The sequence below is a fragment of the Daldinia vernicosa genome (assembly GCF_022497035.1).
Source record: "Daldinia vernicosa strain CBS 139.73 unplaced genomic scaffold F5Y00scaffold_16, whole genome shotgun sequence".
NCBI classification, from domain to species: domain Eukaryota; kingdom Fungi; phylum Ascomycota; class Sordariomycetes; order Xylariales; family Hypoxylaceae; genus Daldinia; species Daldinia vernicosa.
Window position 1 is genome coordinate 81,487 of NW_025953932.1, and position 22,464 is coordinate 103,950.

General features: G+C 46.8%; 8 protein-coding genes across 8 annotated transcripts; 7 read left to right on the plus strand and 1 right to left on the minus strand.

Annotated features, from left to right (window-relative positions):
- Nucleotides 1–41: 41 nt before the first annotated feature.
- On the plus strand, nucleotides 42–4,638 carry F5Y00DRAFT_233492 (uncharacterized protein). Its single transcript, XM_048007308.1, has 2 exons — nucleotides 42–2,370; nucleotides 2,446–4,638. The coding sequence occupies exons 1-2, from the start codon at nucleotides 330–332 to the stop codon at nucleotides 4,338–4,340; spliced, it is 3,936 nt and encodes a 1,311-aa protein (XP_047865984.1). The 5' UTR covers nucleotides 42–329; the 3' UTR covers nucleotides 4,341–4,638.
- Nucleotides 4,639–6,905, minus strand: F5Y00DRAFT_233494 (uncharacterized protein). Its single transcript, XM_048007309.1, has 4 exons — nucleotides 5,983–6,905; nucleotides 5,712–5,918; nucleotides 5,366–5,640; nucleotides 4,639–5,307 (listed from the first exon to the last, which is right to left on the minus strand). The coding sequence occupies exons 1-4, from the start codon at nucleotides 6,765–6,767 to the stop codon at nucleotides 4,661–4,663; spliced, it is 1,914 nt and encodes a 637-aa protein (XP_047865985.1). The 5' UTR covers nucleotides 6,768–6,905; the 3' UTR covers nucleotides 4,639–4,660.
- Nucleotides 6,906–7,655: 750 nt separating this feature from the next.
- F5Y00DRAFT_233498 (NAD(P)-binding protein) lies at nucleotides 7,656–9,240 on the plus strand. The gene is made up of 2 exons (XM_048007310.1): nucleotides 7,656–8,874; nucleotides 8,941–9,240. Exons 1-2 carry the CDS (start codon nucleotides 8,028–8,030, stop codon nucleotides 9,072–9,074), a joined length of 981 nt encoding a protein of 326 aa, XP_047865986.1. The 5' UTR covers nucleotides 7,656–8,027; the 3' UTR covers nucleotides 9,075–9,240.
- Nucleotides 9,241–9,792: 552 nt separating this feature from the next.
- Nucleotides 9,793–10,116, plus strand: F5Y00DRAFT_260790 (chaperonin 10-like protein; the record flags this gene model as incomplete). Its single annotated transcript, XM_048011079.1, has 1 exon — nucleotides 9,793–10,116. One exon carries the CDS (start codon nucleotides 9,793–9,795, stop codon nucleotides 10,114–10,116), a length of 324 nt encoding a protein of 107 aa, XP_047865987.1.
- Nucleotides 10,117–11,233: 1,117 nt separating this feature from the next.
- Nucleotides 11,234–13,019, plus strand: F5Y00DRAFT_233500 (ras family protein). The gene is made up of 5 exons (XM_048007311.1): nucleotides 11,234–11,802; nucleotides 11,885–11,897; nucleotides 11,971–12,360; nucleotides 12,428–12,508; nucleotides 12,591–13,019. The coding sequence occupies exons 1-5, from the start codon at nucleotides 11,782–11,784 to the stop codon at nucleotides 12,719–12,721; spliced, it is 636 nt and encodes a 211-aa protein (XP_047865988.1). The 5' UTR covers nucleotides 11,234–11,781; the 3' UTR covers nucleotides 12,722–13,019.
- A 352-nt stretch (nucleotides 13,020–13,371) lies between these two features.
- Nucleotides 13,372–14,754, plus strand: F5Y00DRAFT_233503 (Brix-domain-containing protein). The gene is made up of 3 exons (XM_048007312.1): nucleotides 13,372–13,627; nucleotides 13,695–13,927; nucleotides 14,005–14,754. Exons 1-3 carry the CDS (start codon nucleotides 13,503–13,505, stop codon nucleotides 14,571–14,573), a joined length of 927 nt encoding a protein of 308 aa, XP_047865989.1. The 5' UTR covers nucleotides 13,372–13,502; the 3' UTR covers nucleotides 14,574–14,754.
- A 1,814-nt stretch (nucleotides 14,755–16,568) lies between these two features.
- F5Y00DRAFT_260793 (uncharacterized protein) lies at nucleotides 16,569–17,819 on the plus strand (the record flags this gene model as incomplete). The annotated part of the gene is made up of 2 exons (XM_048011080.1): nucleotides 16,569–17,312; nucleotides 17,370–17,819. The coding sequence occupies 2 exons, from the start codon at nucleotides 16,569–16,571 to the stop codon at nucleotides 17,817–17,819; spliced, it is 1,194 nt and encodes a 397-aa protein (XP_047865990.1).
- Nucleotides 17,820–19,225: 1,406 nt separating this feature from the next.
- F5Y00DRAFT_39227 (putative histone deacetylase A) lies at nucleotides 19,226–22,425 on the plus strand. Its single transcript, XM_048013601.1, has 4 exons — nucleotides 19,226–21,130; nucleotides 21,181–21,244; nucleotides 21,294–21,558; nucleotides 21,616–22,425. Exons 1-4 carry the CDS (start codon nucleotides 19,572–19,574, stop codon nucleotides 21,927–21,929), a joined length of 2,202 nt encoding a protein of 733 aa, XP_047865991.1. The 5' UTR covers nucleotides 19,226–19,571; the 3' UTR covers nucleotides 21,930–22,425.
- Nucleotides 22,426–22,464: the final 39 nt, after the last annotated feature.

Sequence of the window (22,464 nt, forward strand, 5' to 3'; positions counted from 1 at the left end):
TTCTGGGCACCAAGGTAACTAACTAACTGATATTAAAACTCAACAATCAACAACTACATACCTATACACCTACCAACACAAATTTCCATCTCACAATTCCCATGCACATGAGCACATATGAGCACATACATTTTGAGAGCGTTCTCGTAAATCATTCGAAATAATCGCCGTTGTCCGAATCAATTCATTACAGCGAAGTTACCCGTAAGAGAACGCTATTTGCGTACCTACCTCTTACCTGGGTATCTCATGCCCTAACCATCATCTGATTTCTGCCCTCTTCTACTTACTAATGCCGAATAAGCCTTTTTTATTTTTTATGTTTTAAGATGGCGTTTCCCCCAACTCGTCTATCCGTTCCTGCTGGGCCCAGTGATACTGATGATATAGATAATATTTCACTGGCCTCCACTGATTACGGAGTCAACAGTGAAGATCAGGATAAAGAATGGACCGTCGCAGACCTCTACGCCGAACGGCCTCACCCGGAAAGGCCTGGCGAGAGACAGTACCTGATCAAGTGGGAGGGTTTTCCGATGGACCAATGTACGTGGGAGCCAGTGGAAAACTTAGGACCGGGTCTCCTTGCGCAATGGGAGGAGATCCAGGAGGAAATTGCAAACGGACAGCGCCAGCCTTTTGACGTTGAAATATATAATACTGCATGCAGAGAAAAGGCAGAAAGGCACGAGAGACGGAATGCAAAACGGAAGAGACTGGGGCTACCTCTCACTGCTCCTCTGCCCCTTGAATCTCCTACTGAGGATTCTTTTACCACGTTTGCCTCTGGGAATGAAATGGACCTCGACGACGGGCTTAAAGAGACGAGTAACGTTGACATGGGCAATCCAAAACCTAAGATAAAACCTCAGAAAATCATTAAGCAGAAGACGTTTAATGGAATCCCAACTCCTGCAGAGGCGGGCTCAGTTCAAAATAAAGGCAAAAATAAACGGGCATCAACGCACCCGATACCGATACCGTCTACGCCGGCCCAGCGGCCTTTGAAGCCAACAGGTACTACCATGACCGGGTACCAAGGTACCGCAAGGAAGCCGAGTTCAACATTGAAGGCTCCTTCATCGCTTCCGCCGAAGATGTCGTCTAGCCTGGCGAACAAATTTTCTGGGAAGCGGCATACAGCGACTCGTACTCAACCTCAACCAGCTGCCTTACCTACACGAAAAACCAACGTCTTCGTTGGGGGTAAAGAACGGAAGAAACGGGCGAGTCTTGGCGATGTCATGGATGACCCGTCGAAGACACCGAAGGCCTTCAATTCATTGCGTGTCATAAATATCGCCAAAAAACGGGGTATCGAAAGAATTGATGGAGCGCACCTTGACATCTCATCTATCCCGACCAGTTTCATCGTAACAAATGACCAGCGAAGTCGGCCAAACCCGGGCCAGACAAATGCAAGTTCCCCAATTACCCCCATAGCAAATGCTCCAGTTGTACAAAGTCCTACGGCAATATCGCCGAATGACACGAGCACAACTACACCGACACTCAAGGCGAAGAAGTCTGTTCGCTTTACTGGAGCGCAGAATGACGCATCGGAGGATACGCCCATGGGCGGAACCACGGACGACGGAGTCGGTCCTGTTGTTCATAGTCCAATGGATATCGATCATCCCCCAGAAACTCCGGACTCGGTTAAAGTTCACCCGTCAAGAAGACTGTCCTTGGCCACCTACCAGGAGCGGGGGCAGACTCAGGTCGTTCTAAAGACAGTCGTATTCGGAAAGAGTGGATCGGAGCCGATTCAAGTCCTATTCTGTGGCATCCCTCGCCAAGTTCAGCCTTGGCTGTTGGCTTTTATGGAGCAAGAAACATTCCATTTTGATTCCATCTGTTCTTCGTACAATTTTGTCTCTCGCCAAATTGATCTAACTGGCAAAGCTGCTTTAGCTAGGGAAGCTCTCTCTGTCGGTACGGTAGAGGCCAAGTCCGAGGAGCTTTCGTCAGCCTTGAGTAATGTGGCGGAACACCTTCGACGAAGCTCATGTGCTAGTCACCTAATCACCGAACAATTTTCAATTCTCGTCTATCCTTCAAAATGTGACGGCTGGGACAAACTTGGCGTCGATGTAAGCAAACTCAACTCAGAGTCTCATTTGCGATACATAATCTATAAATCGCGTGAGGATATGAAACTCTACCCCCCAGCGTCCGTCCCTCGTGCTCCAATCCGACTGAGCCATGTGGATCAGGGATCCCATTGCCGAGTACTTGTGAAGGACTTACTTGAGTTGGATTTCTCTTTATTTTTGCCTCAAAACCCTAAAGAGAAGGATAAGCAGGTGTTCATGCTGCTTTTCCCCGAAAGAGAAACACAAGTATGCAATATGATTAAGCTTTGGCTCCGTGAGTGATATCCAAAACACGTTGTTTTGTTTTTATTATTATGGAAGGTATGGTTACTAATTGTAATGTTTCCAGGTTCATGTCAACCAGCCTGCCAAATATTCATCTACGGAGTCAAGGACAGCTGGGCACACTTCCACGAGACCGTGCAAGCAGGTAAAGCGGGTACCATCATCATGCACGAAGATGTCAGCATTTCCATCCGAAAGTTACCACGTATCTTTCAGATGATAGATAGTAAATGCTGTTATACATTTTGGGACCTTGCTACGGGTCAATACAACCCACCAAGATTCCCTTCGGCTATAGACGCGTCTATCGAACCTGGCACACTCCAACTAACACGATTATTTCCCCAGGGCCGAGCCTTTTTGATCACGCCCAGTTTTGCACTGTCAGATCCGGTCCGGCTTCACAAGTTCCTGGAATGGTTTAGAAACTACTGCTGCAACCCTCATTATCTGATTATGGCCTGTGCAGATTTTCCGGACTACCTTAAAGTAGTTACGTTAGAGAAAGAAGCGGAACGAAAGAAGATGTGTTTAGCACATAAAAACAATCCTCACCTTGAGGAGCTCTTGGCAGAATCTGGTTTAGGGAAGCAAGAGCTCGAGGCAAGATTCCGAGCGTGGGAGGTCCTGAAGGGGATCATAGCCGATTTTGGAGACGAAGAAACGAGTGACGAGATCCGGAAAGTGGAATGGGTCACAGATTTTATCGATCCAAACGACGAGCAGAGTTTGGTGAATTATTTCTGTTGGTGGTCTAGCTTGAAGTGTGATCTATATCGCAAATTTACCGTGCTTGGCTCGAATAACAACAGAAACAGAGCCGCCTACAGGAATATCGAGATTCCTGTCTATACAGAAGAAACGATCAACGACCCCGACATGGCTTCGGCGCGTGAGAAATTAAAAGAGTCTGCCCTTAACGCCTCCGTAGCCCCTGGTAGCGCGAGCAGATCGTCTGCCCCACATGCATTACTTCCTCGTTCGTCCCCCGACAGCGATAGCGCCTCTGATCTCAATCAATGGATCGTTACTCTCCCCGACCGCCTGATGAGAAAAGGAAATTGGGCCAGGCTGCACTCCAAGCCCGTTTCGTGGCTGAATGTGTCGATGGCTGACCACTTCGGTGATCCAATGTGCGAGTACGATACCTTCAAAAACTGGCTAGGTGCTGCTCCCAAGTTTTCGGGCGTTAACACTTGGTATGGTCTATTCTACACCATAGACACCGAGTGGAATCCCCAGTTGCCTCCCGGCGAGTACGGGCGCCACCCTTGGATCGCGGTAGTTAGACCGAAGAACCCCCATGTCAAAAAGATTCCATATGCCGAGATGGAATTGTTTATCTGGGATATGTTCGCCCACGGCCGAGAGTCTGGACGCGGGGAAGCCACGCTGCTTAACATGCAGCGACATCTAGTCGACCTTGTTAAAACGGAGATGCCGCTGAAGGATCCAAAGTACTACCTTGGCGAAGTCTATATCGGTAGTAGAAGCGACTCAGTATATAACCCGAGGGGTAGTCCCTTAGGCTTCACAAAGCGAATGATACAGGAAATGATGGCGGATGGCTGGCGATGGCTACCTCCTAGAGAACCTCTTTTACCAGATAAGGGCTGGATACGAATTCCAAAGGAAGAGTGGCAAGGAGGAGTGGCACACTCAAAAACACAAAAGCAGAAGTCAATACCCAAACACGAGAGCGATAAGAATAAGCTTGAAAGGTCTATATGGCATGCACCGCGTTCTGGAACCAAATTCGAGAAGTCAGCATGCGTCAACGATCTTTATGAGGCAGCTTATAGCGCCCGGACGAAGGACCCATTGTGTCAGACGATGAGATACCAGTATAGATCGACTCTGGACTGGTATCACGACATGAAGGCGGAAGGTCGCGATTCGAGTCACGTCCAGGTCGACAGTGCGGAGAGAATTTTGAACAAGTTATTTCAGAAGAAATAGAGTTCTAATGGGAAGCTTGGTCCTCACCTCACGTCTAAAAAAACCTAAGGAAGATTCTAATGGGGAACGTAAAATTTGTTAATTTGGAAAGCTTTGGATCGAGGCGGGGTTTAGGAGGGCTTGGGCAGAAATATACCCCTGTGCGCTGTGTTTGCCGCGATTCAAAGCCTTAGGTCTGTCTGCCTCATGATTCAGCTAGCCAAGTTTACAGAACTTGAGTATACTGTGGAACTGAGAGATATTTGTACATGCGTCTTGTTAATTATGCCAATGAATAAATAGTAACGCAATACAAGCATAACCCCTATATTGGTATCGGCCTACGAAGCAAAAGGCATATAAGAACCATCTGGTCTAAAATCCCATATTTGCGCCAAAATATCCTCCTGTACCGTATTCAAGTAAATTTCATCCGCGAGACACATGTCTTCCCCCAACCCAGCGGCGGGATTAATACCACCCCCCGTGGCCATGTTATCCGCAGCGGGGAAAGCAGGGTTTGGCTGCGTGTTCTGCGGCATCTCTGCTAGGAAAAGCGCCTTCATTTCCCGGAGCAGACGAGGCATTTTGAAGAAGAATCCGCTCCGCGGACCCTCGGCGTCCACCATGCCCAGCGACGCCAAGACGTGACCGACGTCTATGCAGGCCTTGTCTATGATACCGAAGACGTCGGCCCTCCGCCTCACTTCGTCCTGATCCCAGCCGGGTTCGTCGAGGGTTTGGAGCCTGAACAACATTACCAGGTACTGCGTAAACTGGGTGAAGATATCGGCAGTGATGCCGTGCCACTCGCGATGGGGCAGGCTATTAAAAATCGATACCCATCGCTCCGCGATGCTTAAAACCATATCTAGGTCTTGGAGTCGCTGGAACTGCGAAGCGCCTGTCTGATCCATGACCCTAGGTCTGTAAAGCACGGTTTCCCGAATTTTTATTTCTGTAAAACAGAAGTAGAACTGTGCTGCTTCTAGAGATACTTGTTAGATGGTAATGGACTATCGAAGGATAGGGTAGGGTCTCCTAACTATTTGCTTCGAACTCGGCTGGCAAGTTTCGTCTAATGTTACCAAGTTCTCTTAGCAGGGTTGAAACTAGAGCGGTCGACGCTGCTTTAGGGCGTTCTGCTCCTGGCTGGTTTCCAAGGGAACAGGTTAATTGGTTCGTGATGATCTGACACCTGACCTGGGTAGTCAAAAGGATATCGGTATATACCTCCTTTTCCTCTTCGAGGATGCGGAGGCAGTCATCCAAGTATGATGTCCAACGGAGAGGCTCCGTTTGTCTGTATGTTAACCATGTACTGGTATGTTTAGGTTAGTATAGCAGCTAGAAAGCCTTATTCTAAGGTATGCCTAGAAAGACGACGCTTACGCAGATGTGAGATGGAAGACAGCTAACATAGTTCGACGCTCTTCCACAGTTCGAGGGCGCTGGTCTATAGGCCGTTGAGTTGGGAATCTATTACGACGCAGGGGCCGCGTCGGCGTATCATGATGTATATTCAACTCGAGGGCAAGCGATACGGCTAACTGAGAAAGCATACACATAAATGGCTTATCCTCCTTGACGTGATGTGACCTTTCAAGTCAGTTAGTTTGACTTATCAGTTCAGTCATTTGAAATAAGGCTGCGGGACACAGACCAAGTAGCGAAGCAGACGATGCCGAGGAGTAGATCTAGATCAACGAGTTGTTGAAAAACTACTCTTTGCGATATGATGCGCCATACTGTATTCGCCATTGCAAACTGCTGTGACATTATCGTGGAGGTCAAGGCCATGATGACAAGCCATAGAAAAGGCCTCTCACGGCGCAGTTCAGCGGAGCTCGTTGAGATAGGGATATGAACAAGAGGGCACATGGGAATAAAGGCATTGCGAAAACTGTCTAATAGTTCTTCTGCGGCTGCTTCTGGTATTTTATGGACGGACACATCATCCAAGATGGGGGATGGTGATATAGGAGTAGAGGGGCGGAAGAGATGTACGATAGTAGCGCTAGTATCTATGGCGATATCCGGGTGCTCACGTACAGGTATAGATACGGGTGTTGGAGTCATGGAATCAGTATAACCAACGAGTGCCCCTCCAGGTAAGGATTCTGGCGTATGTTGTTGGGCTTGTTTCTCAGCTGCTTGAGAGCGTAATAGGCTTACAAGCTCATCTAATTTCTCCTCAAGTCGAGTGCTACCAGTTGGAGGCAGAGGTTGTACGGGTGACTCTGGAAGATGTGGCGTACGGGCTTTCCGTTTGCGAGCAGTTACGGTGGGTTCACAAGTCTTTCCAAGACGATGGCACCTCTCACAGGAAGATCCATCAGACCGATAGAAACACTTGCACTTGGCACGGGAGCAGGCAACACAGGCCTGACCGTAAGGTGCCGGGCTGCATGACGCCGCTGAAGGAGCTGCTATTGGACCGGGCGGCATTTGGTCTTTGGTTCGGGTTCTTTCTAAGAGCCAACGGATGCCGGACTTGAGCAATACCAGAGCATAAAACCCCCGGAATGACGGGTTGGTCGTAATACGCGACAATAAGGTGTAAGTTGTGACTTGTCAAGAGCCGCGGGTTTGGAGACTACGAATGGTACTTCTTACATGGGGGTTTTGCATAATCCCGCGGGTTTCATTTATGGGGCCCATGCACGTATAACTGCAGCCTTACATAAGGTATACATGTACCTAATGATGTAATCGTCTGGCATTGGGAAAGCCCAGTGGAATTACTCGAGACCATCACTCCTACCTTTATTACTTGTGCTGTCTACGCATATACTCGACAACCGCCCCCTTCGGGTGCTGCGCTTTAATTAAGGATTAGCCCTGTAATTGGGGATAGCGTACAAGGATAAGGGCGAATAAGAGGCTATTCCCACCTTCATTAAATCCTGAAAAGGAAACAATATTTTCATAATCACGAAATATTATGAAAATGGATAGAAGTTTGAAAATACTTTTATAATATATGGGAAGCCCTCCCATTCGGAAGTACTTCGGATCAATCCCGAATTACAGGGCCAATCCTTAATTAAAGCGCAGCACCCGAAGGGTGCGGTCGTCGAGTTTACGCAGACAGCACAAGTACTTTGACTTCTAGTCGAAGGAAATAGCTGCCTGTTACATTATGTACCTAACTTAACCTATGTATGCAACTACATGTAGGTAAAAAAAAACATTAGGTAACGAGATACATACTACATAGTCGCATATTGCTATGTTAAATAGTCCCGCTGCTATCAGGGGTACATATAGGTAGCAGCTAATTGCCCGCGGTTGTCTTAGTGCGAATAGTTAATCTTAAATCTACAACACGATTAATCGATTAATACACTATGGGTTCTGGAATAGGTAGACATCAGCAACACATAGGTACCCTCTCAATCGCACCTCGTGTACCTTGGAGAGAAAGGCGGAAATACTTTTGCACATAAAAGTCAATACCGAAAACACTTTCTCTCGTAAACAAGTCTTTAAACCCCGCGGGGTTATCCGGCATAGGATCAATTAGTGGCATGACATGACAATGGTTCTTGTATATATACGTCTGTCATCTTTGACTCTTCAGCTGAAATGTAATAGTTTCATCCACAACCAGCACAATATAGCCTCATCTCATTGCATATATCTATAATATTCACCTACGTAATTAAACTCATCACTGCAAATACAGAAGGAAAGGAATAACCTACAATGGCCGACTTATCTTCTGTTTTCAAACAAGCCTTCTTCCCTGGAAAGCCGACTTACACAGAGAAGGATGTCCCGGACTTGACTAATAAGGTCACCGTCGTCACGGGATCCAACACTGGTATCGGCAAGGAGATCGCTCGAATTCTCTACTCTAAAAATGCCAAGGTTTACCTAATGGCACGATCTGAAGAGAAGACGAAGAATGCCATCGACAGCATCAAGGCCGCTACTCCAGAGTCTAGAGGCGAATTGGAATATATCCACCTCGACCTAGCCGACCTCCCAAGCATCAAGACGACAGCTGAGGAGTTCCTTAGTAGAGAGCAAAAACTTGATATCCTTTTCAACAACGCTGGCGTCGCGTACCCAGAGAAGGGATCCAAGACGAAGCAGGGCTACGAACTCCAACTCGGCGTGAACTGCCTCGGCACATTTGCCTTGACACAACTCTTGACGCCGATCCTAGTATCAACAGCGAAGACGGCGCCTCCCAACAGCGTTCGCGCAATCTGGCTATCGTCTTCGGCCGCCCTGAGCATAGATCCCAAGGTCTTCCTAAAGGGCGTGCACAACATCGAGAAGCAAGGAGAGATGGACAAGTACTTCATCAGCAAGCTCGGGAACTATTTACATGCTGCCGAGTACGCAAAACGCCATAAGGCAGATGGTGTGCTGGCCGCCTCGTTGAATCCCGGAAATCTCGACTCGGACTTGTGGCGCACTCAGGGGCCTATTACAACTTTCCTCCTCCGGAAGCTGGTTTTCTACCCGGTCGTTTACGGCGCGTACACGGCTCTTTATGCTGGACTTTCGCCTCATATCACCTCCGACAACTCTGGCGCCTTCGGTAAGTACCACTTAACCACTAATGCCTAGCCACTTATAAAAGCCGAGCTAACCTAACTGCAATTAGTTGCCCCGTGGGGGAAGATCTGGAATGTCTCAAAAGGGATGTCCAACGCATCGAAGAGAAAGTCTGAAGGCGGTAGTGGGATCGGGGAGGAATTTTGGCAGTGGAGCGAAGAGCAGGTTAAGAAGTATCTCTGATTGATGTTTAAGGGTTTGCGCGTGTATTAATTTGGCATTGGGACATGAGATGTAAGCGACATTGGGATTTATAGATTTGCCTTGTGCTTGAATTACGAGTGTTTTAATTTTTAGTTTTTATGGACTATACCTTTTGTCGACAGTCATTTCATCACGTTGAAGGATGTATGTCAATGATAAACGCCCCATCGAATAGGGGCTAACGCCTCGGCATGATAATCAAGGATGCTACATAATAACTTGGGATAGAAAATATCCAAATCATAATAATCTTCAAACATGTCGTCTACGCAGATATGTCAGCTACCTCGTATGGATCCTAAGACAGCCGACGAAGCGTAAAGTCGGCAAACCGAAGCGGGTACTTAAATCCCGTTGGATTCGAACTTAACCCCCGAAATTCCCTAAGACTTCACAATATGTTTGGATAAGGCTAAGTTGCGAATGAAGTTCCTCGTCATCATCACCCTTCAAGTAGCTTCACTTGGGATTAAGGGTTTAATTCCGGGCTATATCTTAGTAGGGTGCTGTGGCTCACCGTATATCCGCCAGCTCCTATACCATTCAACATCATGAGTATAAGAACATTGTAGAGAGCAGTGGTGATAATGAAGCCGAATGCGACTACCTGGTCTGCCTACTGATATTTCTAGTTCTTCGTATGATCATATTCCTTAGTTACCCCTTTACCTTGAAGTTTTATATTTGAAGCTTAACGATGGGCTTGCGAGCATCATATAAACAAGCTACTTTCAAAGCCTTAGGAGGGAATCTAGTTCGCGAAGAGGTGCCTCTGGGATTACCTGGTGATGGTGAGCTACTCGTCAAGGTCGAAGCATATGGATCCTGCCACACAGACTCGAACGCCCTATATACCACTTTCGATGGTGGCTTTCCTATTGTCCCGGGTTGTGAGATTATCGGGACGATGGCTGTCGTCGGCGACGATGTGAAGAGTTGGAAGATTGGTGACTGCATTAGAGGTGGTTATCACGGCGGCCATTGCAAGACGTGTGATATGTGCTCTCCGAACTGGCCTTAGTTCAACTGTTTCCAATGCATTGTGATTGGCCGGCATTAAGCTGGGTGAGTTCGTTACAATTCAGGAGCTCGGTGGCATCGGTCACCTTGCCATCCAGTACGCAAACCGCATGGGCTACCGTATAGCCGCCGTCTCAATGTCATGGGTAAACTGATGGTCCTTGGTATTCCCGGGGACATGACGCTCAGTCATATCGGTATGGTCCAGCGCGAAATCTCGGCCAGCCCGGTTACAGGCGTGGCCTGTTTGGGTTAACCTCGACTCAGAGAAGACTATCGAATTGAGCTTGCTTGTCGCTATAATGTATGGCGCACTGTTGAGACGTTCTCAATGGACTAGGCTCAGGAAGCCTAGGGTATGCACATGTTCTCTCCGTATAATAATATTGCAGCATCATGCTAACTTTCCTAGATGCAATGATGAGTGGCCGACCTCGGTTCCGAGCTGTTCTCGGGATGGATTAAGTTGAGTGATTAGTTGTGGAATGCTAGAGTTAAGGGGCTAAGGGTCTAGGGCGAAGATGTGGGTGAGATGTGGGTAAGAGGGAAGTTAAGGTAGAAGGTCGCGGCGTTTCATACACATTCTCTTGAGAGGTGGTGATGAGATATGATTATAGGGGTAAGCATGTTCATCTACTGTATTCTTTATGAGAGGCACTTATATAACTTTCTATTAGCAAGGACTTTCTGTTTTGAATACTTGTTTGAACTTGTTAAATTAATATTAGGAGACTGAAAACCGATGACTTTGAAGTTTGTAGATCTCATGAACGTATTGCCTTGTTGTGCCCGCTGGGTTTCTGATCTGCTGGTAGTTCATTGACTCTTGACTCCCCTTTATCTCTAGTATCGTAACTATGAGATCGTAATAGTTTAGTTCAACAAAGACTACGTTTACTATGTATGTAAGGCGAGGCTTGTTGTTTAGCGCGGTGCCCATTGAATGAAATTTTGTATATATCTTGGGAGAGACGCATGAAATTATACAAATCCACCAAGACAAGATAAAAGGTACTCGAGTGGAGTAGATCTAGTCACGTGTCAAATAGTTTAACTTATTTGCACCGCCTCCTATTGTGATACACCCCAGCACCCCCCACCTGCACCAATTCTGATCCGCTTTGACTCCTGACACCGTGCAACAATCCCCGACCGTAGGTGGCTTTTGGGTACCGACTGTAACCTAGCATACTTCCTTAGCGCACTTTCGAGCCCTGCTAACAGCTGGATAACACCTGCCTTACCCAAGGTAGTAAGGTATTGTACCTGCTTAGGCCGTAGGCCGAAAGTTTATTACACTTTGACGGTTTTAGCAGCAATCCGACCGCCTGCCTTAACGATTGCCTTAACAATTGTACCTAATTCTCTCCCATTCACAACTCCACCACTCAGGTATATTCGATTGTCTGCATCTACAAGACAAATCTAAAACCTTTCCAGACAACCAACCGAAACCGTGACAACGGACGAGATTTGGGAAGTGTCCGTAGAGATTTTAACAACATTCGATTCTAAATTCTGGACATAGCGCCAACCTCGACCTTTTGTTATAGTTGCGTCGCATATAGGCCCCACGGTCTAGCTCCTTTTTATCTATCACCGCCGCTACGGTCTCTCCTGTTCTCTTTGACAGTACTTTACCTCGACCGCAAGTTTATCGCCCAACATGGCCAACGACGAATATGATGTGAGTCTTGCTTATTGTTACCCTCTATATTGAATCATTAGACTTGTCTTTAGAATATCTAGCTAATTAACACTTACTACAGTTCCTCTTCAAAGGTGCGAACCCCCTGCCCCCCTGCCAACTACTCGAGCTCGTGAAGCAATAATTACTAACAAGATGGAATTATAGTGGTGTTGATTGGAGACTCCGGCGTCGGAAAGTCCAACCTACTTAGTCGATTCACCCGTAACGAGTTCAATCTAGACTCCAAGTCAACGATTGGCGTGGAATTCGCGACTCGATCCATCCAAGTCGATTCTAAGACAATCAAGGCGCAGATCTGGGATACTGCGGGCCAGGAACGATACCGCGCTATTACCTCTGCCTACTACCGAGGTGCAGTTGGTGCGCTCCTTGTCTACGACATCAGCAAGCATCAGACCTACGAGAATGTCACAAGATGGTTGAAGGAGCTCCGAGACCACGCCGATGCCAACATTGTCATCATGCTGGTCGGTAACAAGAGCGATTTGCGGCACCTCCGAGCAGTACCTACGGAGGAGGCTAAGGCGTTCGCTAGTATGTCCATATCCGTAATCCAATTTATTTATTGAAGATGCCTAAATTGCTAACTTGGGACCTCTAGGCGAGAACCACCTCTCTTTCATAGAAACTTCTGCTCTCGATGCCAGCAATGTTGAGCTTGCCTTCCAGAACATCCTTACTGGTAAGCATCCCCTTTTCCACATTTGACTTACGGCAAGCCCTAGTTAAGGCAAGCACATACTAATAAGATGTTTTACTTTTAGAAATCTACCGCATCGTTTCGAGCAAGGCGTTGGATAGCGGCGAGGGTGCCCAAGCCCCGATGGCAGGCACCAACATTTCGTTGAGCAAGTCCCCCGACGATGCCGCGAAACAGGGCGGGAAGTGCTGTTAGTTCAATACTCGCGACGAGATGATACGACGGTTATACGGTTGATATGACATTGCGTATATGGCGTCACGTATGGCCCGGAACGAATACGCTTACGATAGGGTGATGCGTCAGGGGGTTCGGGATATTGACCTTACACAGGACATGGCTCTCTTGTTTTGTTTTCCTGCTTTTATTGACGTTCGTGGCCGTAGCCTAAGATTTTGACAACTAGGGGGTCACGGACAAAGTCTAATCTACCACACCCGACGTAGTTACTAAACGTAGTTACTAAATGCTATCTTTCTCTTGCCCCTGATAATATAAGACTGCCTCGTTGCTATGCGTATTTCTAACTAATGTCCGGTCCTAGTCTTATGAATCAACGTGGCTTCTTCGTCTTACCGATGGGTTGGATCGAGGATCACATGCCCCGGAAGAAAAGCCGTAAGTACCTAAGCTGTCTATGTCTTTCTATTCCCTCAAAGGGATACATCATGTCTAATATTAGACTTTTTAAATAATCCTGGTTGGCAGCTTGGCGATCGTGAATGGATACGGTTACCAGCATAGATTTCGTATTTCGTACATGTAATCGGGCAGTCGGCCAAGTTACGTAGATAAGGTACATCATCATAGGTACAACACTGAAAGCCACGCGCACGCGCGAATGGTTCGTTTTAGTTCCGGCCCCGCTATCATCTATCGATAAGCCCAGCAGAAAAAAAAGTTCCCGTTCTGATGGCGAATTGAATTGAAGACATGATCCAGTGACCATTTTAAGCATCGCGAATTTTGACGAGCAATGGCAGCCGTATATAAGTCGTTGTCCAAGGGGACCAGTAGCCAGAAGGCCGAAGCGCCTGCCAATGGAGTCCGAAAGAATAAGCAAAGAGTTTTAATATTATCTTCCAGAGGTGTCACATACAGGTATTTTCGCAATCTGCAGGCTCGTGACCGCTTGCGCAGAGAAATATCTAACAGCTTTTATTCATAGGCATCGACATTTACTTAATGACCTTGCGTCTATGCTGCCTCATGGCCGAAAGGACGCAAAACTAGACACGAAGTCGAAGCTTTACCAACTCAACGAGCTTGCGGAACTATACAACTGCAACAATGTGCTTTTCTTCGAGGCGCGCAAGGGCAAGGATTTGTACGTGTGGTTGAGCAAGGTTCCCAATGGCCCTACGGTCAAGATGCACCTCCAGAACTTACATACAATGGAAGGTTGGTAGACTCTGTTTATATCTTCTTCGACCCTCTCCTCGGTGGGGATGTTTCATTGTTAACTCTCTTTCTTATAGAGCTACACTTTACGGGTAACTGCTTGAAGGGCTCGAGACCGATTCTATCCTTCGACGCCGCCTTCGATAAGGAACCTTACCTACAAGTCATCAAGGAGCTTTTCCTCCACACATTCGGCGTACCACAAGGCGCGAGGAAATCCAAGCCCTTCATAGATCGCGTTATGGGGTTCACATTTGCAGATGGGAAGATATGGGTGCGCAATTACGAAATAAAGGAGTCAGAGGCGCCGAAGGTGCAGGACGGGGAGACGGAGGTAGACTCTAAGGCTACTAAAGGCCGCAACAAGGAGCTCGACGTCAGCATGGTGGAAATTGGCCCGCGATTCGTGCTCACCCCTATCGTCATCCAGGAAGGCTCCTTTGGTGGGCCGATCATCTACGAGAACAAGGAGTTCGTCTCGCCGAACCAGGTCCGAGCCGACCTGCGGAGGAGGCAGGCTACGAAGCATAACGCTCGCACGGAGCAGCACGTGGACAGGCTCGCGAAGAAGGGGGATTTGGGACTGCGGACGAATGGCAAGCAGGCTCCGGTGGATCCGCTGGATGCGAAGGAACTGTTCGCTTAGATGTTGTACCTAACTTGTTAATGGCGTTCTGGCGTTCCCTATGCGACACCCAGGTATCTTCAGATATTCTCTAGCACAGATGCTAATTTTGAGCTGAACTAATACCCTACAATAACTGGCTTCTGCTGTGGTAAAGTGAATGTCTAGTAGTCCACCATACGCCTATTAATCTGATATAGGTAGCAATGACTTGAAGATTTTATAACCAGATACTACAGTATACAGTATCATATATTATGATCGAACCTATGCAATGCCTGTTTATTCATTCCTCTCCGTACCTTACTTTAGGTAGGTATTTTGTGATATTATTGCTAAAATTCATACTTATTAGTTTTCATTTCCAGCATAAGTTAAGGTAAGCTACATTTGTAACTTCTATCATCTTTCATTGCGTTACTAGCCGAAAGCAATGGCGGTTATAATTAATACTGCTTACCTTTAAATGTTTTAAACTTGTAAATATATTATATTCTAAGCTCTTGTAGGTAGTTCAAGATGTCTAGGTACTCATAAGATACTTGTTTAGATCCCAGTGCACTTTATTATGCTATAAGACGCTCGGACCATTGGAGTACAATTAGGTATGTACCTACCTACATTATGTAGTAAAGGAGGATTAAATACAGTTAGCGCTAGGCAAAACCTCGGCCCGAAACCAACGTCCAAGCTCTCCAATACGGGAAGTTGAGACAGGGGGGGATACATCGGGCAGGTACATATATGAAGTCGTGTTGACCTCGCGTAATTAATTCACTTCTTCCTTTTCGATCAAGCAACAATATGGAACTGCCACGCTATGAGTCCGCCTTTATGGCGTACCCAATTCAGCGGCATGAGGTTCAGCTGCCCATTATTCTCATTCAGTATAGCCCCAAGGGAGGGGTTGTCGCGGATTGAGTTGAATAACTCTCTGCTCCTGTGTTGACCAAAGGGTGCTAGGTGCTGTCAGACAGAGAGAGATCTGTCGAGGCCCTGGTATCAGGTTGGCTAAGGATTCAAATAATCTCAACCCCGAGGTGTGAGAAGAGAAAGGAATATTGTTAGGAGATTACGTCTCGGGAGGACATTAGGCGTGAATTCCTTTCCACCAGTGAGACAAACGCCTTTAAGGGGAGGGAAGCATTAGACAGCTCAGTTAGAGTAAGTCTTAATCACTTTGGAATCACGTATTGGCACTAACTGATTCCTAGCTCGTGGAGATTGCCCAGTATTCTTACAGCTCGTTCTAGCAAAGGGCCCCGTCCATGTCAATCTGTATCTAGGTACCTAGTTGACAGTAATCGCCTTGACTACCTCTGAAGCTATCTGTATACTTTCAACTGTCAGGCCTGCCAATCGTCCTGGAAACTTGTCATCGCCAGGGAGTGTTTGCAGAATAATTCTATTACAGAATCTCCTGCTGCTACTTTCCCAGGTTTAATGCTTTACTTACTGCCACTTCTTTTATTTATTCCTCCCTATTAATTTTACACTCGCCTCCACACCAACCATTCTACTACTTCAGTATTGTTTTTCTACTCTCCCACTCATTACAGTGGCATCATCTAGAGCTTGGAGGCATTTTGAACGTTTGGCCTGTTCAGTTCGAGTACACAGAGATCTCTCAGGAGATTTTACAGTCGTCAAAAATCAACTCTGGCTGCACCCTAAGGCATCTGGGTCATTCTCGGAACTGGTATTAACGAACCATAGCCTCTTCGATTTGATACCTATTGCACATTGCTGGCCCCTTATTACTTAAGAAACCTCAGTCCTCTCTTGGTGAATTTTGTGCGGATTTCACTATAGATCAGCAAAACTGTTATACTTTCTTAGTCTATCCTGGTTCCGCATTGGAAAAGTTGCACTTCGATCGCATCTATAAGTGTCCAAGGAGGTTGCTTTCATTCGGTTACAGTACAATCAGAAGCCTAATCCATCATCCGCTGGAGTTGACCATCGATTCCCCTCGCGTATTCAAACTCAAATCTGGGAATAAATCCATACTTCAACATGCCATCCACCGGCGATATCCTTCAGCCCTCCGGCAAACCCCTGCTGTATAGCATACCTAATGAATTGATACTCGAGATCATAGAGCTACTATCTCCCTTGGATGCCTCAAACTTTGCTCTTTCGAGCCAGCACTTATTTAAAGTGTTCAATAAAAACAAGGAATCCATCTTGATTACTGTCCTCAAACGTCTGCCTGAGATCAACATCCTTCTGTATGTTTACACCGCTCACAAAGGCGAATTCAAGAACGAGCCTACGCTCTGTCCCCGTATAATCGAGTATGCCCGCGAAAACTATACCGTAAATCTCATGGAACTCGGCGACGCCTCTCGAGAGTTTCCGAATCGACGGGACTTTAAGGTCCCGAAGTATACACTCACGACCCAGCAAGTCGAGCAAATCTGGAACATGGCGAAGGTGATCGACTGGTGGGTTGAGAAATACCCCAGACTTCATTGGAGGGACAATTCAGACGATCGTCGCTGTCTACGAGATAGCGAGATAGCCCGGGTGAGAAAGGCTGTTGCTCGCTGGTGGTTGTACGCGAAATATCACCACGGAAACGCCTTTGCCCGATTCAGCGTTTTACATCCGAGCACGTGGACTGTTGATACTCGACTCCACCATATTCGACTCATGCCAACGTCTGAGATCAGTGAGCTTTGGCATCTCTGGCGCTTGGTAAGAGAGACAGTGAGCAAAGACCTCTGCTCGTCTCCCGAGAAAGTTTGCCACTGCAAGGTAAGTCTTCATCCTAGATTAGATCCTACCGAAATATACTTACTAACTAATATATAGCAAGGATATAGCGTCGAGCTCGTCCCCTGGGGAGCTGGTGAAGGCCGCCGCCACGCGAAAATTGTTAAGACTTATATGAAGCTTGATCCTGAGCAGCTTCGTTATTACCTTAGCCATTACGCGAACTGGAAGAAGTCCGTTACCATCAGTTCACTATCCGACCTAGAACCGAACTTTGCTCGTGATTCCGAGACCCTGTCTATTTCACTAAGTAGAGTTCTCGGGGAGCGCAAGATTTATAGGGGTGTGCAGTCCTGGGCAGACATGCCGCAATTTGGAATTGTGGACGAGGATCGACCAAGCGAGTTACACGATACCTCATGGCTTGACGATGCATGGCCGGATGGACGGGTACCTCCGCTTCCAGCACATGTTCTCGGTTTCCCATTCGATTCACCATCGATTGTCCCCCGAGGAGACGATGGCACAGAGACGTTTTTTCCATTCTAGGGTCAGGATCAACGCCGTCGGTGCCGTCGATGCAAGAAGACTATTGTCGAATTGCAAATGGCTCTTACCCCTTCCCGGGTCCTACGACAGGACTCTCCTTATACCACGGAGTAGCTTGGGATAGGATAATTGCCGCTCAGCCGATCCGGGGGATAGCTGGAAGGTAGTAATTGCAATATTGCCCAAGTCCGCTACTTCTGAATCACTACGAAGAACCATGGGGGATTGTGACATATACATTATGTGAGGCGTCTCCTCTTACGGCTTGTATATTGTAGTTACAAGTCCCTTTTCTTTTTCTTTTTCTTTCCTATCACTACTTTCCTTCTATGGATTTCCTCCTATTCACCTTGCGGTGCAAAGGCCCATCAACGGCCGCAGGGCACGAGATTAGGATATTGCATATGTATTAGTTGTGTTGCCCGGTATCATAGCATCTTGAGGAGGAGGAGGAGGAGGAGGAGTGGAACTAGTTTGAGGTGAATGCGTATCAGTCTCACATATTTAATTTTCCCTTTGCACGTTTACAGGTATGAGTGTCTGGCCACCTGGATGCTGTGCCGTTTTAAATGAGTTCTAATTAGGTACATATTATTGTACATTGTGTCCCCGTAATTCCAAGTCTCCTTTTCATCCTGCCTTAATATCTACTTAATTATAGGTCAAATACTAAAATTGGTCGCCGTAGTTACTGAAAAGTGCATGTGTAAATAAAGGTATCTTTATCTTGTGTACCTAAATTGAATTCCTGATATAGGCAAGTAAGCACCTACGGAAGTACCTAATTGCAGGTGTCTGTGTTAAAAACGGCGTTATCTGGATCCGATACGCCGCGCCCCAACTTTGGGACCTTACCAAAAAGATTACTGACCTAGGCAAGTTTACTTACCATTAGCATATCAATAACACAATAACATCTAATGGTATCACCTACCAGCCACACCAAACATACCTAAACCAATACGATAGGTCATTAGAACTCGTCGGCAAGTTTTTAATTAACCATCTCGGAGTGTTTTTCATCATTACGGGAGTCTTTCCATCGTTGCGGAGACGCTGAGGTGCATCGTCTCATACTCCCGTCAAGTAGTGCGTGAGCTGTCCAAGCAAGCAAGCAAGCAAGCAACATTCGTCCAGTGTAAGTACGCCGTCACTCCACTCTATATTTTCTATATCTACCGTATTATCCTTAAAATAGAGCTGTTTCTCGCGTAGTGAGAATATTTAATACCCAAGAAGGACACGAAGACCTGAATTAAGAAACTATTCTTTGGATCCGTCGAAGCTCCCTTTAAAATCATCAAATCTTAATCATATACTTTACCGTATAAGTCCTATATCAAGAGCATCTAGCTGGTTCTATTATATTGCTATTTCCTCACTTTATCTCGGCTCTACTATTTCTTGTCAACGTTTTCGTACACCGAGGTATACATTCTTAGCTTACAAATTCGCAGATCACTGTCAACATTTATCGTCTTTGGCAATAACCTCACAACGTATTATGGGCATGTGAATCATCCACCCATCCAAGGAATCTAGACCAACTCTCGTTTGCCTGGCCTAGACCTATTCACGCTAACTACCATAGTACTGTCCTGAGTTCTCACGGCTAGGCAGTGCTGTTGGTAAAGCTCAACAATCTGTTGACTTGAGCTAGCAGTCGCGTTTTTTTCTCTAGTCTGGCGAACACTACTTGAGACTTGCCGGGTGGAAGGCTGCGCCTTCGACTCGGCTAGGCTTCACGCCGATATGGATGGTGAGGATCAGTCTATGACTGATGCGCCTAATGGCTTCGACGAGTCCCACGTCGTCGCCGTGACAAGGCAGGAAGGCGGCGACGTTTCTATCGAGAACGGCGTTAACTTGGACATGGACGAGAGTGAAGCATTTAGTGAAACCGACGAAACAATAAAATCTATGCGTCGATTAGGTGTGCTTCCCACGGGATGCTGTTACGATGATAGAATGAAACTCCACGCAAACGCCGATTTTGGGCCCTCACCACACCATCCAGAAGACCCGAGGAGAATCGAGGAGATCATGAAGATGTTTAAGAAAGCTGGACTCGTTTTCACGGGTCCCGATTCTGATCTTCTTGACATCCTGAGAGAATGTCCGACCAAATATATGTGGAGGATTCCAGCTCGTCCGGCCACAAAGCAGGAAATCTGCACGGTACATACTCCAAGGCTCTATGACTGGGTTCAAAATCTCTCCCAGATGTCGACGAGAGAGTTACGATCATTGAGCCATAAGCTAGACCAAGGGAGGGCCTCTCTATACGTAGGTGGTATGTCTTATGAAGCAGCACTACTTGCAGCAGGAGGTTGTGTAGAGACTTGCAAGAACGTTGCTTCTGGACAAGTGAAGAACGCATTCGCTATTATTCGACCACCGGGTCATCACGCCGAGTGTGATGTACCTATGGGTTTTTGCCTCTTTAATAACGTCCCCATCGGCGCCAGAGTCTGTCAAGATGAGTATCCAGACACTTGCCGCAAGATACTTATCTTGGATTGGGACGTTCATCACGGAAATGGTGTTCAGAATATTTTCTACGAAGACCCGAATGTCCTATATATATCCCTCCACGTCTATGAAGATGGCAATTTTTACCCGGGAAAACCAGATAACGATATGATACCCGACGGAGATATAGACAAGGTCGGCGAAGGTCCAGGCAAAGGGAAAAACGTGAACATCGGCTGGCCATCTCAAGGTATGGGCGATGGCGAATACCTCGCGGCTTTCCAAAAGATTGTAATGCCCATTGCTCGCGAATTCGACCCCGACATGGTAATCATCTCTGCTGGCTTTGATGCGGCCGATGGTGACGAGTTGGGTGGATGTTTTGTCACACCACCATGCTACGCACATATGACGCACATGCTCATGTCCCTCGCTGGCGGAAAGGTAGCCGTATGTCTCGAAGGAGGCTATAATTTGAAGGCAATTTCTAATTCAGCTCTGGCCGTCGCCCGGACACTCATGGGAGAACCACCACCAAAGATGGGCGTACCGCCCCTCAACAAGGATGCAGCAAGACTCTTAGCAAAGGTTCAAGCTGTGCAAGCGCCGTACTGGGAATGCATGAGACCTGGGATAATCGAAGTCCGGGAATTGGGAGATAATACTTCTCGTTTACACGACGTTATTCGAGGTTATCAGCGACAGGTACTGTCCGATAAGTATGCTATGGTCCCCCTCTTTATTCAGAGGGAAATCCTCTATAAGTCGTTCGAGAACCAGGTCCTTGTCACGCCGTGCTTGCAAGCCAAGAAAAAAGTTATATTCTTCATTCATGATCCGTAAGTAGCACTCACGAACCTTTCGCTATCTCTACTGATAAACTATCTAGTCCCGAGTTGAAGGCGATGCCGGATATTATCGATAACACAGTTGATCCTCATAACGGCTTCATCGTAAGTGAGCTTTGTTCAAATTGTGAGAGCAAACGCTAATATATGGTAGTTGGATGGTGTTATGTCCTATATTGATTGGGCTCATAAGAATGACTTTGGTATTATGGACGCCAATATTCCTCATTACATCACTCATTCTGAGGACATCGACGCGTATACTCCCCGCGCAGACGAGAAGACTTTGCAACGGCAGATTCAGGAACTAGTATGCTATATATGGGATAACTATCTTCAGCTCTACGACGTGGAAGACCTATTCATTGTAGGCGTAGGCAATGCATACCTAGGCGTTAAGGTCCTTCTGACGAATAGAGGTGCGTATAGAGACTAGGGTCGTTACAGAAGAGCTTCTGGTGCTGACGGGACTGCAGATTGCAAAAATCGAATCGCGGGAGTGATTAATTTCGTAACGGGTAACCTACGGCCAGTGAAATCGGAAACTGATACAGAACTGTCGAGCTGGTATAAACAGAACTCGCTAGTCTATGTCACAAATGACCATGCTTGTTGGAAGGACAACGATTTGGCAAAGAAGGTACTGAAGAAACGCTTCGGGGGGGTACACAGGAGCCCGGAAGTTGGGCTCAACCGGATGATGGAGGCACACGCGAAAGAGGTGTATCAATTCATCGGTGAGAGGTGTAGTCAAGACGGAAGTGGTAATACCACGGAAGACGAGAAGTAGATTTCAGAAGTCGAGAATATTTGTAGCTGTCTATAGTAGCTACCTACCTGGTAGTTGTATATATCAAACCGGAGAGAGTGCGAGGGTGCAAAGGTTCGAAGAGGGAGTGCTTAGGTATTTACTAGAGGTAGTTGCGGACTAGGCAACGATTCCGTAGGCTGTAGCTTTCATTTTTCTACGTAGGAGATTAGGCTTATTACTACTAGCGTTTTGAAAGAGGTACCTATATAGACCTTATGTACTTAGTTCCGCTGGGCATCGGCAAGAGAACTGCAGTAGCATATTGGTTGTTGCATATGTTGTGAGCGATACCACAACGTACTTGCCTTGGGTTAGGTACCTACCTCTTAGGTCGCAGCTACCAAACTCGCAAAGTTCTCTTTCAAGTATGTAGCTCTCTCTTTTTCTCTCCTTTCCTATTTGAAAGCTTCCACTTAACCCACTCGCGAAACCACCAAATAATTACATCTAGTTACTTGCAACTTCTTTACGTGCATCTCATCCATTCAATTCTTGGCCTTCACCAACACCGTTT